Genomic DNA, 14,268 nt, shown 5'->3' on the forward strand with positions numbered 1-14,268 from the left:
TTAAGGAAAGTTTGTGGTGTCATTTTGCTGCTAGCTGACGTTTGTGTTCCGATGGCTAGTTTCCTTCCCGTCTGTTCAATGTAATGTTTGTGGCAGTCGTTGCATGTACTTTGTAAACCACATTGGTTCCGCGTGTTGTGAGAATGGAGTCTTTAATCCTTGTGGAATGTTTGTCATAGAGTGGCTGTGGGCTACCATGATTCCTAGTGGTTTTAGGAGTCTTGTTGTCAATTCCGATATGTTCCTGATGTAGGGCAGTGTGACCAGTGTGTTAGGGTGCACTGTGTCCTCCTGTTGTTGTCCGTTTAGGAGGCACCTGCAGATGAAGTTGCGGGAATATCCGTTCATAGCGAAGATGTTGTACAGGTGCTCTTCCTCTTTCCTGCGTAATTCTGGAGTGTTGCAGTGTGTCGTGGCCCATTTAAATAGCATCCTAATGCAGCTTTGTTTGTGGACGTTGGGGTGGTTGCTTGGAAGTTGAGGATTTGGTCAGTGCGGGTTGCTTTCCTGTATACTGAGGTTTGGAACTCCCCATTGGTCAGATGCTTCACTCTGGCATCCAGAAACGGAAGTTGATTGTTGTTTTCTTCTTCTCTTGTGAATTTAATCCCTGCGAATACATTGTTGGTGTGGTGGTGGGTTTCTTCTAGTTTGTTGCGTTTAATAATGACAAAATGTGTTGTCTACTTACCGGATCCAAGTTTAGGTTGAATGCCAGGGAGGGTAGTGTGTTTTAGTCTTTGCATGACTGCTTCTGCAATGGGTGACCAATCTGTTTAATGTTTGTATTTATTGCTAATTTTTTCCCCCTCAAGAACATAAAAATCAGTGACAACAAGATTATGGTATCCTTTGACGTCACAGCTTTGTTCACATCAATCGACATCCCACAAGCCAAAGAAACAGTGGCCACATTACTAAAGGAAGCAGCAATGCAGACCAGCAGCTCCATCAGCAAGGACAACATACTCAAACTACTAGACGTCTGCCTCACCACACACTTTAGTGGTCAAGTATACAACAAGGTCAATGGTACACCAATGGGGTCACCCACCTCAGGACTCCTTGCAGAAGCAGTCATGCAAAGACTAGAACACAGCACCCTCCCCGGCATTCAACCTAAACTGTGGATCCGGTAAGTAGACGACACATTTGTTATTATTAAATGCAACAAATTAGAAGAGACCCACCACCTCATCAATAATGTATTCGCAGGGATTAACTTCACAAAGGGAAAAAGAAAACAACAATCAACTTCCGTTTCTGGATGTCAGGGTTGAGCATCTGACCAACAGGGAGTTCCAAACCTCAGTATACAGAAAAGCAACCCGCACTGACCAAATCCTCAACTTCCACAGCAACCACCCCAACGTCCACAAACAAAGCTGCATTAGGACACTACTTAAACGGACCACCACTCACTGCAGCACTCCAGAACTATGCAGGAAAGAGGAAGAGCACCTGTACAAAATCTTCACTACGAAAACGGATATTCCTGCAACTTCATCCACAGGTACCTACTAAACAGAACAACAACAGGAGGACACAGTACACCCTAACACACTGGTCACACTGCCCTACATCAAGAACATTTTGGAATCGACAACAAGACATCATGGTAGCCCACAAGCCCACAGCCACTCTATGACAAACACTCAAGGATTAAAGACTCCATTCCCACAACATGCAGAACCAATGTGGTTTACAAAATACTATGCAACGACTGCCGCAAACATTACATTGGACAGTCGGGAAGGAAACTTCCCATCAGAACACACAAACATCAGCTAGCAGCAAAACGACACAACAAACTTTCCTTAGTATCAGTACACTCAGACAATGAAGGCCATCAGTTTAACTGGGGCAAGGTAACCATAGCAGCCCAAGCCAAATATAGACATGCACAGGAATTCCTAGAGCCGTGGTTCTCAACCCGTAATGCTACCAACAAACATATAGAATTGGACCCCATGTACAAACCCATACAGATCAAAACCAGAAATGACACTTCTCACAACAGACCGGACAGTCTAAATTCCAAGCGGAGTAGAACAACATCGCTTCATCGGAGGCCTCACTGAGGATGTTACCTAGCATGGTGATGAAACGTCTGAACGAAAACAAGCCAGCTCAGGGAGCAAGTCAACAAGCTCACTCACAACCTGAGCTACAGATCTCTGCTAAAACTTTAAATTATATAAGACTTTAGATAGGCTACATTTGGAGTACTTTGCATAGACCTGGTCCCCTCACTACATGAAGGATGCTGAGTCTTTGGAAAGAGTGCAAAAGAGGTTTACCAGGATTGTTGCCTGGATTGATATGCATTAGCTATAAAGACGTTTTGGACAGACTTGGATTGTTTTAACCAGAGCTTTAGAGACTGAGGGGCAACCAGACAGAAGTACATAAAACTGTGACAGGCATGGATAGGGGTGGATAGTTGGAGTGTTTTTCCCCCAGAGTGAAAATGTAAATCACTCAGGTGCATAGGTTTCAAGTGACTGGGGGAAAAGGAGATGCAAAAGAACAAAAGTGGTAATGCACAGAAACAGGCTCTTCGGCCCTCCGAGCCTGTGCCGATCATCGTGCCCTAACTAATCTAAAAAACGAACCTTTGGCCCTTATTCAGTCTGTATCCCTCTATTCCCTCCCTACTCACGTAACCATCCAGGTGCCTCTTAAATGTCACCAATGTGCCCACTTCAACCACCTCTTCTGGCAGTGCATTCCAGGCTTTATGTGAAAAACTTCCCTTGCACATCTCCCTTAAACTTTTGCCTTCTCACCTTGAACCTATGCCCCCACCCTTGTAATTGAAACTTCAACCCTGGGATAAGCCTCTGACTATCCCCTCTATCAATGCCTCAATTTTGTAGACCTCTATCAGGTCTCCTTTCCACTGAAAACAATCCTAGTCTTTTAAACCTTTCCTCACAGCCAATGCCCTCAAGACCAGGCAACATCAAATATGAAGCAGGATAATTTTTTTAAAATAATGCATTTTATTTTTAATTGGCATACTCATCTATGATCTTAATTGTTTGAATGAAAATGTACCTTTTCTAGAAACATTCAACCAAAAGATGATGAGGAAGATTATGCGTTTTCTTTCTGTTCACTCACCCACTATTACTCTCTACAACCCAAATCACAGATTGTATAAGCTGGCTGAGGTGGAGTTCCTCACCTTCACAGGTCTCTGGAGAGCACAAATGCAAATAGTTCCATAAAAAAAAAGCCCATTTCTGTTGACCAGAGTTTATGCTCTTTACGGTCTTCAAATTTAGAATGTTTCACAGGCTTTTGTTTCCAGTGAACAGTACCTAAAAAGAACTATTAGAGGATTTAGCACTGGCTTGGTTCAAAGCAGCTAGCACCACAGTTGCACATGTTTAAGTACAGCTTGCTTAACCAGTGTTCCGGTATCACCTTGGGATGAGTGTTAGATGCATAAACTCAACCGCAAAGGCATATCTGCTGCAATATTCATGGTTAGGTTAAATTAGACATCTTACTAACTTGCAAAAATACTGGTGATTTTAATACTGTAGAACATTTTTATAATAAAATGAAAATGAAGATAAATGGTAGGTAATGACAAGAGCTCCTCATTTATCAAAATGTTTTATGATTCATCAAGAAAGTTTTGGTCAATGTTGATTTATATGCTCTCTGAAATTACCTATTTAAGTAATTTTAGTTGTTTTTTTGGATACAAAACACAAATCAGAACTCCAAATGTTTTCCTTCTGTTAATTCTCTGTCCAAGTGACAACTGTGTCTATCTGATAATGGCTGTGCTTGACTTGTAGGTTGCGATGAAAACTTTCAAACCATTCTTAAATTCCAGTGATCCCTCCTTTTGCATCAAGTTGTTTATCCAAAATGATCCACATCACCTCTCTAGCATGACCACTAACACCTAGTCAACTTTGCTTGATGATTCTCTCCACATTATATGCAGATCTTAAACATAATTGAATCATTTCTTTCTAGGAAAATTTAGCTCAGTTTGTTCCCAATTTTCTGTTTATCTTTTGAAATAACAGTTAGATCTATGTCAAGGTTTTGAACTATTGCACATTACTAATTTCCTTTCAACTACTGCAATTTTTTAGGGATCTCACAAATGCAAGTTTATCACTTGACGATATTCATTAATTTTCCAATGTTCATCCCCAGCTATTTTTGTTATTTGAAGTTTTACAACTTAAAGTGCATTTAATTGCACAAATATTTAATTGCTCCCATTGACAATTAAATGAATGCACTTGCCTTCCTCCAGTTGCCAAGTCTTAATTCTGCTCCAAAATGATCAATTCAAAGTAGAGTCTGACACAACTATTGCTATTAAGGTGGCAGGGCAACACAATCCATCCTTGTTCCATCTCAAGCAGCTCTAAACGCTCACTGTTCTAACTGATCTTGAACAATATCTTGATTAAAATTTGTAAAAACAATCAACTAATTGCATAGGAAGATATATTAATGACAGCATCTCAGATCTCTGGACAACTAAGTTAAAATTTTAAGGGAATGCCTTCTCATTAATAGAAACCAGTTTTTAAACACTTTAACATTAATACCTCAATTTTCAAAAATGATATGTAAAAAGGTATATGAATGTGTGTGTGTGTGTGTGTGTGTGTATACTCAAAGGTTTAGAACACTGAAAATTTAAGGTTACAAGCAGCTCTGTGAATACCTTAGAAATAAATTCAATGTCTGTTAAAAATATTCATTCCAATTAGAAAACAATGGCTACGATTATGAAGAGTTTATGCAGCATAGTGATCATAAACTTCAGATTTACACTGAAACCAAATGTATGTTTCTTTCTCTATTTCCCGTTACCTGGTCTCCAGGCAACAGTGCAGGAAGACGATAGGTGAGGTCACATGTTTGAAAGTTCAAATCACAATCAAGAAGTGGCACAGTATTGGAGAAAGGATCACAATCCTCATTGTCACCAGCGATATCATCACCATCACAACACAGTATCTGGACAGACATCAATGGGACATCACCGTTGCTCCTCCGTTCATCATGATCCAGTATAATAGAATCAATACCATTACTGAAATGTTTGCTATCAAATGCATCAGAAGTGAAACTAACTGGGTTAGAAACGGGAACGTATAAATTAGTCTGTGGGGCGTGCTCCAGTCTGTGATGAGCACAGTCAGATTCCTGACTTTGTAAGTCAGTAACACCAATAGTTGAAGCAGTAAAGCAATTTGCTTTCCGATAGCCTTCTGCAATAGGTACCTGGTGCTCAGTATCACCAGATGTCTCAGCTTTGTCAAACATTACTCCATCAGGAATCCATCGTCTGTCTGTGTAATTACAGCATTCATTTTCCTCATCGCTCTCGTCTGGGTCGTCAACATTATCCAAAAGGTTGGCTTCTTTCAAAAGATTACTTTCAAGAGCAATATTTTGTTCACATATTTCTGTCTCACTTTTTTCAAAGCAAGTAGCAATTGACAGCTCACATACATCTGGTTGAGCATCTGCCATCTTTTGCGTATAAGTTGTGGCCCTTGTGAAATCCTAGTAAAAGCAAAACTAGTTTAGTGATAAAGAAAAGGATGCTTTGGATTTATAAAACCTGTAGGAAAATGAAATATAGAATTATCATATAACTTTACCTGTCTCGGGTCAACAAGTAAATAATAATTGAGCATTGACATTTTTTGAGGATTAGAAGACGAGGTAGAGAAAAAATATACAAAAGGTGTTTAGGCAGAAACAGTCAATCACACGGTGCAAATTAGAACAATGAAGAAGCTGTATCAAACCACTTGTCCTGAGAAGAATCTGCATATTCTGTATACATCAGTTCAGATATGTCTTTATTTAAATTCTGGGAATGACCAGCGAAAGTGATCAAAAATATTACAGAAAACAGCATTTGTACAAAGAAGAAAAGCAGGCTGTGAAATTAATAATTATAGATGAATTGAACAATGTGCTCAGATTAAAAAATTAAATCTTGAAAGACAAAAGTAATTAACAGAAGTACAAAAAGGTGTGTTAATAAAATGAAAGAGGAAATGAGAAAAGGATAGGGAAGGCATTGGGGAAAAAGGGAAATATAAAAGATTAAAGAAAAAAAACAGAAAATGAACTGTGCTAACATATCTTGAGGGAAGTTATTCCTTTAACATTAGACAAAACATTAGCTTATAGACACCAACATTGTCAAATTTCTGAAAAATCAAAATAAGCCCCAAGCTTCTAAAATATTCAACCAAGAGGCAAAAGCGGGGGAGGAACTTAAATAACCAGGAGTACCAAAGAATGGCTAGGAAAAATGACTATGGAACTAAAAGCTAACAGGTGCCATAGACCTGCAACCAGTATTAAAAGAAGTGGCCACAGAGGTAATGGTTAGATCTGTTTGCAAACTTCGAAAACCCCTTGATTCTAGGAAGAACACATTGGATTGGAAAGTTGCAAATCTAACACCTCTGTTCAGAGAGGGAGGCAGAAAGCAGGAAATTATAGGTCAAATGGCCTAATATCTACCATTTGGTAAATGCTGAAGTCCATTACTAAGGAGGTAGTAGTGGGATATTTAGAAAAGCAGGTAGAACCATCACGATTTTGTGAAAGGGACAGTGTTTGACAAATTTAATGGGAGGATGTCACAAGCAGGGTAGAAAAAGGAATAACACAGGATATGGTGCATGTGGATTCCCAAAAGACATTTGATAAGGGGTCACCCACGGTAGTGCTGGGGGATGATAAGTGAGCATTTAGATAGGAGGAGCTGACTTACAGGAAATAGTGCATTGGCAAAAGTGGATCATTTTATGCAGGCAAGAGAATTACTAGAGTGTAACAGCAATCGGTGCTAGAGGCTCAACTATTTGTGATCTATATTAATGACTTGGATTGACAAACCGACTGTACTGCAGCAAAATTTGTAGAAAGCAAGTTTTGAGCAGGTTACAAAGTCTGCAAAGGGCCATAGATAAGTTAAATGAGTAGGCAAAAATATGGCAGGAGGAGTATAATCAGTTAATATGTGAAGTAGACCACTTTGGCAGGAAGAATATAAAAACAGAATACTGTTTTAAATGGAGACTGTAGAATGCAGCACAGTTGGATTTGGGTATCCTTGTACATGAATCACGTGGGAACAGAAAATAATTAGAAAGATAAATGGACTGTTGGCCTTTATTGCAAAGGAGATGAAGTACAGAATTCTCATCACAACAGTGCATGGGACTAGTGTGACCATACCTACAGTACTGTTTACTATGTTGGTCTTCTTATTTAAGAAGAGATATACTTCAACTGAAATCAGTTCCAAGAAGTTTCATTGGGTTGATTTCCGAGACAAAGGGGCTGCCTTATGAAGAAAGGTTGAGCAGGGGTGACTCCACACTCTACAAAGTACAGATGAATTTAAGGTGATCTGATTGAAAGATAAAATTCTGAGGGGACTTGAACGGGTAGGTGCTAAGAGAATCCCATGAAAAATTTAGGACTGAGTTAACAAAGAATAAAGGGAATCCCATTTACAGCAGCGGTGACTGGGCCATTGAATATATTCAAAGCTCAGTAAGAGCAGTTAAGGCCACAATCAAATCAGTTATGATTTATTGAATGGTGGAGCAGAGTCAATGGGCTGAATGGCCTATTCCTGCTCCTGTTTATTATAGGATCATAGAATGTGGCCATTCGCCCCATCAAGTCTCAGCAACACAAAGAACAGTATTCCACCTAAATGCAGGCACCCACCCTATTCCCATAACCCCACATTTCTCATGGCTAAACATCTTGCCTGCACATTTAGTAAGGCAATTTAGTAAGGCCATGCCACCCAACATATACATCCTTGGACTGTGGGAAGAAACTGAAGCATCCATTGGAAACCCATGCAGACATGGGGTGAACATGCAAACACCATACAGTCACCCAGAGCAGGAATTGAGCCCAGGTCCTTGGTGCTGAGGCAACAGTGCTAACCACTGAGCCACCTGCCACACTTATGTTATTACAATTTAGTGAAAACAGAGCAAGTGCGCCTATAGGTTCACAGCTATATGAAGCATAATATATGTAATGGAGGTCCAACATCCAAATATACCTTGTACAATTAAGTTCATACCAAACTGATCTAGACGCTTTTGGTGGAAGGTCTATTTGTGGCAAAACAACGACATTATAAATTTCTGCTTAGGTTTTTTGAGTCTAAATTAAATTTCTGGTTAATATAGCATACCAAATCAAGATGCGGGCAAAATAAAAATTAAGTCACATACTTGGTTCTGATAAACTTTTCATCCTTAGAGTACATGACCCTGTGTGCAATACTCTTTTCTTTCCCCATAAAGAGGGTGCTAGTGTTCTTGGGAAGTACACTACTGGGCTACAAAAAAGACTAAAAACAAATTACTCCAGGTGCTGGAGTTCAGAAGTAAAAACAGAAATTGCAAGGGAAATGCAGCTGGCAGCATCTGTGGAGACAAACAAAATTAAACTTAGAAGTCGTATTAGACTCTTTGGAACTGAAAGGAGCTGGAAAATGTTGGTTTTTGTGTATTGACAAGTGGAATGAGGACTGAATAAAACAGATGGTGAGCAGGCTTGAGGAACAGCATTTCATTTTCTGCTTAGGAACATTGCAGCCTTCAGGACTCAAAATTGAGTTCAACAACCTTGGAGCAGGAATTTGGTGCTCCATTTTTATTATACCAACTCTAACTTATGTATTGGTTCCATGGATTTGCTCTCAGCAAAGCCAAAGTATTATTGACTATTCACAACTGCCACTAACACCCATTTTGCATCTAAAACTCACCTCTACTACCATTAACACTCCCACTATCTCTTGCTCTGGGCAGCATCTACTCCACTCATACCTCTGCCATCAACATTAAAACCATCATTTTCCAATTCCAGTTAGTTCCAAAGAAGAGTAAACAACTCAAAATGTAAGCTTTTTCCCTCCACAAATGCCAGATGAGTTTCTCTAAAAATATCTATTTTTAGATTTTTAAAACAAACTGACTGAGCTCCATAAAATTCTGAAAATGATCTAAAGTTGACCCAAACAAATAATTCACACCTGAAAAGGTAGGGACTTGAAAATTCCTATAAAATTATCAATAATTAAAGTTAGAAAATGGATAACTTTTAACTGTTTTACTACAGGTAGACTGCAGCGATTCAAGAAGGCAGCTCAACAGCACCTTCTCCACATTTCCCAGATCAGCTTTCACCCTCTTGCTTTTCAAGAATCTACCAATGCCTGCCTTAAAAGTATTCAAGGACTCTGCTCTTACCACCTTTTGGAGGAAGAAAGTTCCAAAGACTCTCACTGCTCAGAGAAAAATGAAATCTCTATCCCGGTCTTAAATGTGTGACCCTTATTTTGATATCTAACAATGACGAGTCAGAATACAGAAAGGAGATAGAAGGCTTGCTGACGTGTTGCAATAAGAACATCTCTCTCAACATTGGCAAAACTAAAGAGCTGATCATTGACTTCAAAGAGAGAGGAGAACACCCCCTCATCTACATCAATGGAGCGGAGGTTGAGAGGGTGCAGAGCGTCAAGTTCCTAGGAATGACGATAACCAACCACCTGTCCTGGACTTCCCACGTAGATGTGACGGTCAAGAAGGCACAACAATGTCTCTTCTTCCTCAGGCAGCTCAGGAAATTTGGCACATCCATACAGACTCTCAAACTTTTACAGATGCACCATTGAAAGCACACTATCCGGGTGCATAATGGCCTGGTATGGAAACAAATCTGCCAAGGACTGTAAGAAACTCCAGAAAGTTGTGTGCACAGCCCAGACTATCACAGAAGCCAACCTTCCACCCATAGGCTCTATTTATATGGTTCATTGCCAAGGAAAGGCTGCCAAAGACCCATCGCACCCCGGTAATTCTCTCCTGAAACCCTCTTCCGTCAGGCAGAAGATACAGAAGCTTGAACACACACCAGCAGGTTCATGAACAGCTTCTTCCTGGCTGTTATTAGACTGATGAATGGACTGTCTAACTTCAAATAATGTTGATCGGCTCACTGAGCTGGTTCATTGTTGTTCCGCAGACGTTTCATTACCCTACTGGTTAACACCATCAGTGCAGCCTCCGATGAAGCACTGTTGTGTTTTCCCACCTGGTTTTTAAAATCTAGTCTGTTGAGCTGAATTACCCTGCTTCCGGTTTTCCTTCGCAGTGGAGTGTATATGGGGTCGAGTTCCGTGTATTTGTTGATGGCTTTCTTTGTGGAGTACCAGGCTTCTAGGAACTCCCATGCCTGTCTCTGCTTTGCTTCATCAGAGGCTACACTGATGATGTTACCCAGCAGGGTAATGAAACATCTGCAGAATAACGAACCAGCTTGGCGAGCCAACCAACCAAAACACCCACAACCTGAGCTACAAATCTACTCCAAAACCTTAGAAATGTTGATCTTGCCTAGCGCACACCCTGTGCGATGTAATGCTTCCAAGTCTTTTTTTCACCCTATGATCTGTATGTCTGTGCTTACTATGGCTTGCCTGTACTGCTCGTACACAAAGCTTTTCATTGTACTTAGGTACATGTGACAGTAAATAAAATCAAATCAAATACTGCTCATATTTGCCAACAAGAGGAAACTGCCTTTTCACACATACCTTGTCAAGACTCTCATGTTTCAATCACATTACCTCTTGTTCTTTCAAACTCTAGCAGATACAAGCCTCAACTATCCAACCTTAGCTCATACGGAAACTTACCCATTCCAGTATTAGCCTTATAAATCTTCTCTTCCAATATGAAAGCAATTAATACATTTACATCTTTTCTTAAAGAAGGAGACCAATACTATACACAATTCTCCAGATATAGAAGACAGGAGATTACACCAACACACAACCTGGGAAATTTTTTTGAAGGGAAAGTTTGAGATCCAGGAAGCAGGTTTGATCCCTACATCAGGCTGAAAAGCCAGCTGATCAGTTGCTGTTCAGATCCGGCAAGGTGAAGCAGCAAGTATGCTCAGTCCCTGCAGCATCACAATAAAATTCGAACAAGGTCCAAGCTCAAAAATGGCAAAAAGGCAGGCAGTGGATGCTGCCCATTTCACACTTGTTTCTGGTGTAAAGTGTGAAAATAAATGAGCTGCTTGAAAAAGAATGAGCATGTGCCTGCATAGGCAACAATGAGAGATAACCCTCTGGACAAAACTACTTTTTCTATTTCTTGAGTTTCTCATGTTTCTTATTAAAAATGCTGTAGTGTGTATTAAAGACAACACATAGTATTTCAAAATAGTTATACGAACCAAGGCTGACAGCATTTTCACGTTTGAAGAAATGCAGATTACGTTTTTCACAATAGCTGCAGCCACTGAAACTAGAAACAATATTCCCAGTGTAGATCCCATTATCGCAAGATACTTCTCAGTTTGGCGTTCTATAAAAAAAATTAAACATTCATGTCTGCAGTTTTTTATGTAAGAATATCAATGTTATTTATTAAATCAGTTAGAAATTATTTCCAAATAGGCAAAATTGCAACTGCTAAATGACAAAACGCAACTTTATCATAATAAAAGGCTGCTTTGTTGTCTCTGTTGTTTGCTGCTTCTGGATTAAATTTCTAGAATGATGCTAGATATAATTTGCCTTTAACCAAGGAAACAACATTTTTAATGTGCACACTACAGAATGCACAACTCAAAGTTCAGAGGGGTCTGGTGTTGAGCTGGAAAAGCACAGGAGGTCAGTTAGCATCTGTGGAGCAGAGAAGTCAATGTTTCAGGCCTTGGATGCTGTCTGACCTGCTGTGCTTTCCCAGCTCCACATTTATTGACTGTAGCTTGCAACATCTGCAGTCCTTTCTGTCTCCAAATCAAAGGGGTCTGGTGCTCTAGCACATGAATCACAAACAGTTAGCATACAGATACAACTGATTAGGAAGGCAAAGGGAATGTTATTGATTACTGTAAGGGAAACGGGATGTAAAAGTGCAGGTGTTCTGCTACAGTTGTATACAGCATGGTGAAACTCTTTGGTGTTCTTATTTAAGAAAAGATGTAAACATGTTAGATGCAGTTCTTCAAAGGTTCACTTCACTGTTTTCTTGGTGGATGGTGTGGGGGATAACAGGGCAAGGTTAAAAATGTGAAGTGATTCATTTTGGAAGGTTGCATTTGAATGCAGAATACAGGGTTAATGGCAGGCTTCTCGGCAGTGTAGAGGAACAGAGGGGTCTTGGGGTCCACGTCCATAGATCCCTCAATGTTGCTACCCAAGTTGGTAGGGTTGTAAAGGCGGCGAATGGTCTGTTAGCTTTCATTGGCAGGGGAATTGAGTTTAAGAGCCGTGAGGTTATGCTGCAGCTCTATAAAACTCTGGTTAGACCACACTTGGAATATTGTGTTCAGTTCTGGTCACCTCATTATAGGAAAGACGTGGAAGCTTTAGAGAGGGTGCAGAGGAGATTTACCAGGATGCTGCCTGGACTGGAGGGCGGGTCTTATGAGGAAAGGTTGAGGAAGCTAGGGCTTTTTCCATTGGAGCAAAGAAGGATGAGAGGTGACTTGATAGAGGTTTACAAGCTGATAAGAGGCATAGATAGAGTGGATAGTCAGAAACTTTTTTCCCAGGGTGGAAATAACTATTACGAGGGGCATAATTTTAAGGTGATTGGAGGAAGGTATAGGGGAGATGTCAGAGGTAGGTTCTTCACACAGAGTGGTGGTGTGTGGAATGCGCTGCCGGCAGAGGTAGTGGAGTCAGATACTTTAGAGACTTTTAAGCGACTATTGGATAGGCACATGGAGGATAGTAAAACGTAGGGTAGGTTGATTTAAGTAGGATAATAGGTCGGCACAACATCGTGGGCCAAAGGGCCTGTACTGTTTTATGTTACACAGGCTGGGCCTCTATCCACTGAAATTTAGAAGAATGAGAGGTTTTCTTATTGAAATATAAATATCCCAAAGTAAAATGACAGGCTGGATGTTGGAAGGTTGTTTTTCCTTTCAGAAAGTCGAGAATGAGGGAACGCAATAAAAAGAAAAGGGTCCCATGGAGATTAGAGTCATAGATATACACAGCATAGATATCCCTCTAAACGCTTCCTATTCAAATATCCATCCAGATGCCTTTGAAATGTTGTAATTGTACCAGCCTCCACCACTTCCTCTGGCAGCTCATTCCATGTACACACCACCCTCTGATGGAAAAAGTTGCCCCTTAGGTCTCTCAAATCTTTACCCTCTCACCGTAAACCTATGCCCTCTCATTTTGGACTCCTCCATCCTGGGGAATAGACTTTACCTATTTACCCTATCCATCCCCTCGTGATTTTATAAAACTCTATAAAGGTCATCTCTCAGCCTCCGAAGCTCCAGGGAAAATAGCACCAACCTATTCAGGCTCTCCCTCTAGCTCGAACCCTCCAATCCTGAGAATACCGTTGTAAATCTTTTCTGAACCCTTTTAAGTTTCGCAACATCCTTTCTAAAAGGGGGAGACAAGAATTGATTGCAATACTCCAAAAGTGGCCGAAGCAATGTCCTGTAAACCCGCAAATGACCTCCCAACTCCTACACTCAATGCGCTGATCAAAAAAGGTAAGCATACCAAATGCCTTCTTGACTAGGAGATAGCAAGAACTGCAGACGCTGGGAGCCGATACAGTGTGGAGCTGGAGGAACACAGGTCAGGCAGCGGAGGAGCAGGAAAGTCAACATCATTTTGGGTCCAGACCCTTCAGCAAGACTGGTAAGGAGGAAGGGAGCTCAGAAATAAATAGAGGGAGGGGTGTGGGGCTGAGGGAAGGTGATGAAAGGTGGAGGCCGGTAGGGGTTTGTGGAAATTGGTCAATGGGAAGGATGGAGCAGATAGGTGAGAAGGAAGATGGACAGGTTGTGTTAGGGCAAGGAGGCAGGGCTGGACATGGGATGAGGCCAGGGGTGGGGAGATTTTGAAGCTAGTGAATTCTATGTTGAGGCCTTTGGGCTGTAAGCTCCCGAGGCAGAATATAAGATGTTGATCCTCCAATATCACAATAAGGCCATAGGAAAATTGTAGGAGGCCCAGGATGGACATGTCGCCAAGGGACTGGGAAGGGGGGCTGAAATGGCTGACAACAGAAGGTTTGTTGATTGGAGCATACAGAACACAGAAGCTCCGCGAATCAGTCACCGAGTCCGCGCTTCATCTCTCCAATGTAGAGGAGGCAACATCGATCCAGACCACCAGGATGCAGTAGACCTGGTTAGGAGACGTACAGGTGAATC

General features: G+C 40.9%; 1 protein-coding gene and 1 long non-coding RNA gene across 2 annotated transcripts in view; one reads left to right on the forward strand and one right to left on the reverse strand.

Annotated features, from left to right (window-relative positions):
• The window catches only part of LOC125486278, a 17,351-nt gene extending 7,794 nt beyond the window's left edge, over positions 1 to 9,557 (forward strand). The window contains exons 2-3 of the long non-coding RNA XR_007264955.1: positions 4,869 to 5,403; positions 9,172 to 9,557. This is a non-coding gene — a long non-coding RNA (uncharacterized LOC125486278). The remainder of the gene's footprint in view (positions 1 to 4,868; positions 5,404 to 9,171) is intronic.
• The window catches only part of LOC109910734 (interferon lambda receptor 1-like), a 28,744-nt gene continuing 17,399 nt past the window's right edge, over positions 2,924 to 14,268 (reverse strand). The window contains exons 6-7 of the mRNA XM_020509979.2: positions 11,302 to 11,432; positions 2,924 to 5,556 (exon numbers count right to left, since the gene is read on the reverse strand). Coding sequence (XP_020365568.1) covers positions 4,813 to 5,556; positions 11,302 to 11,432 — 875 coding nt within the window. The 3' untranslated portion in view covers positions 2,924 to 4,812. The remainder of the gene's footprint in view (positions 5,557 to 11,301; positions 11,433 to 14,268) is intronic.

This window comes from Rhincodon typus, chromosome 27, assembly GCF_021869965.1.
Source record: "Rhincodon typus isolate 14 chromosome 27, sRhiTyp1.1, whole genome shotgun sequence".
NCBI lineage: Eukaryota > Metazoa > Chordata > Chondrichthyes > Orectolobiformes > Rhincodontidae > Rhincodon > Rhincodon typus.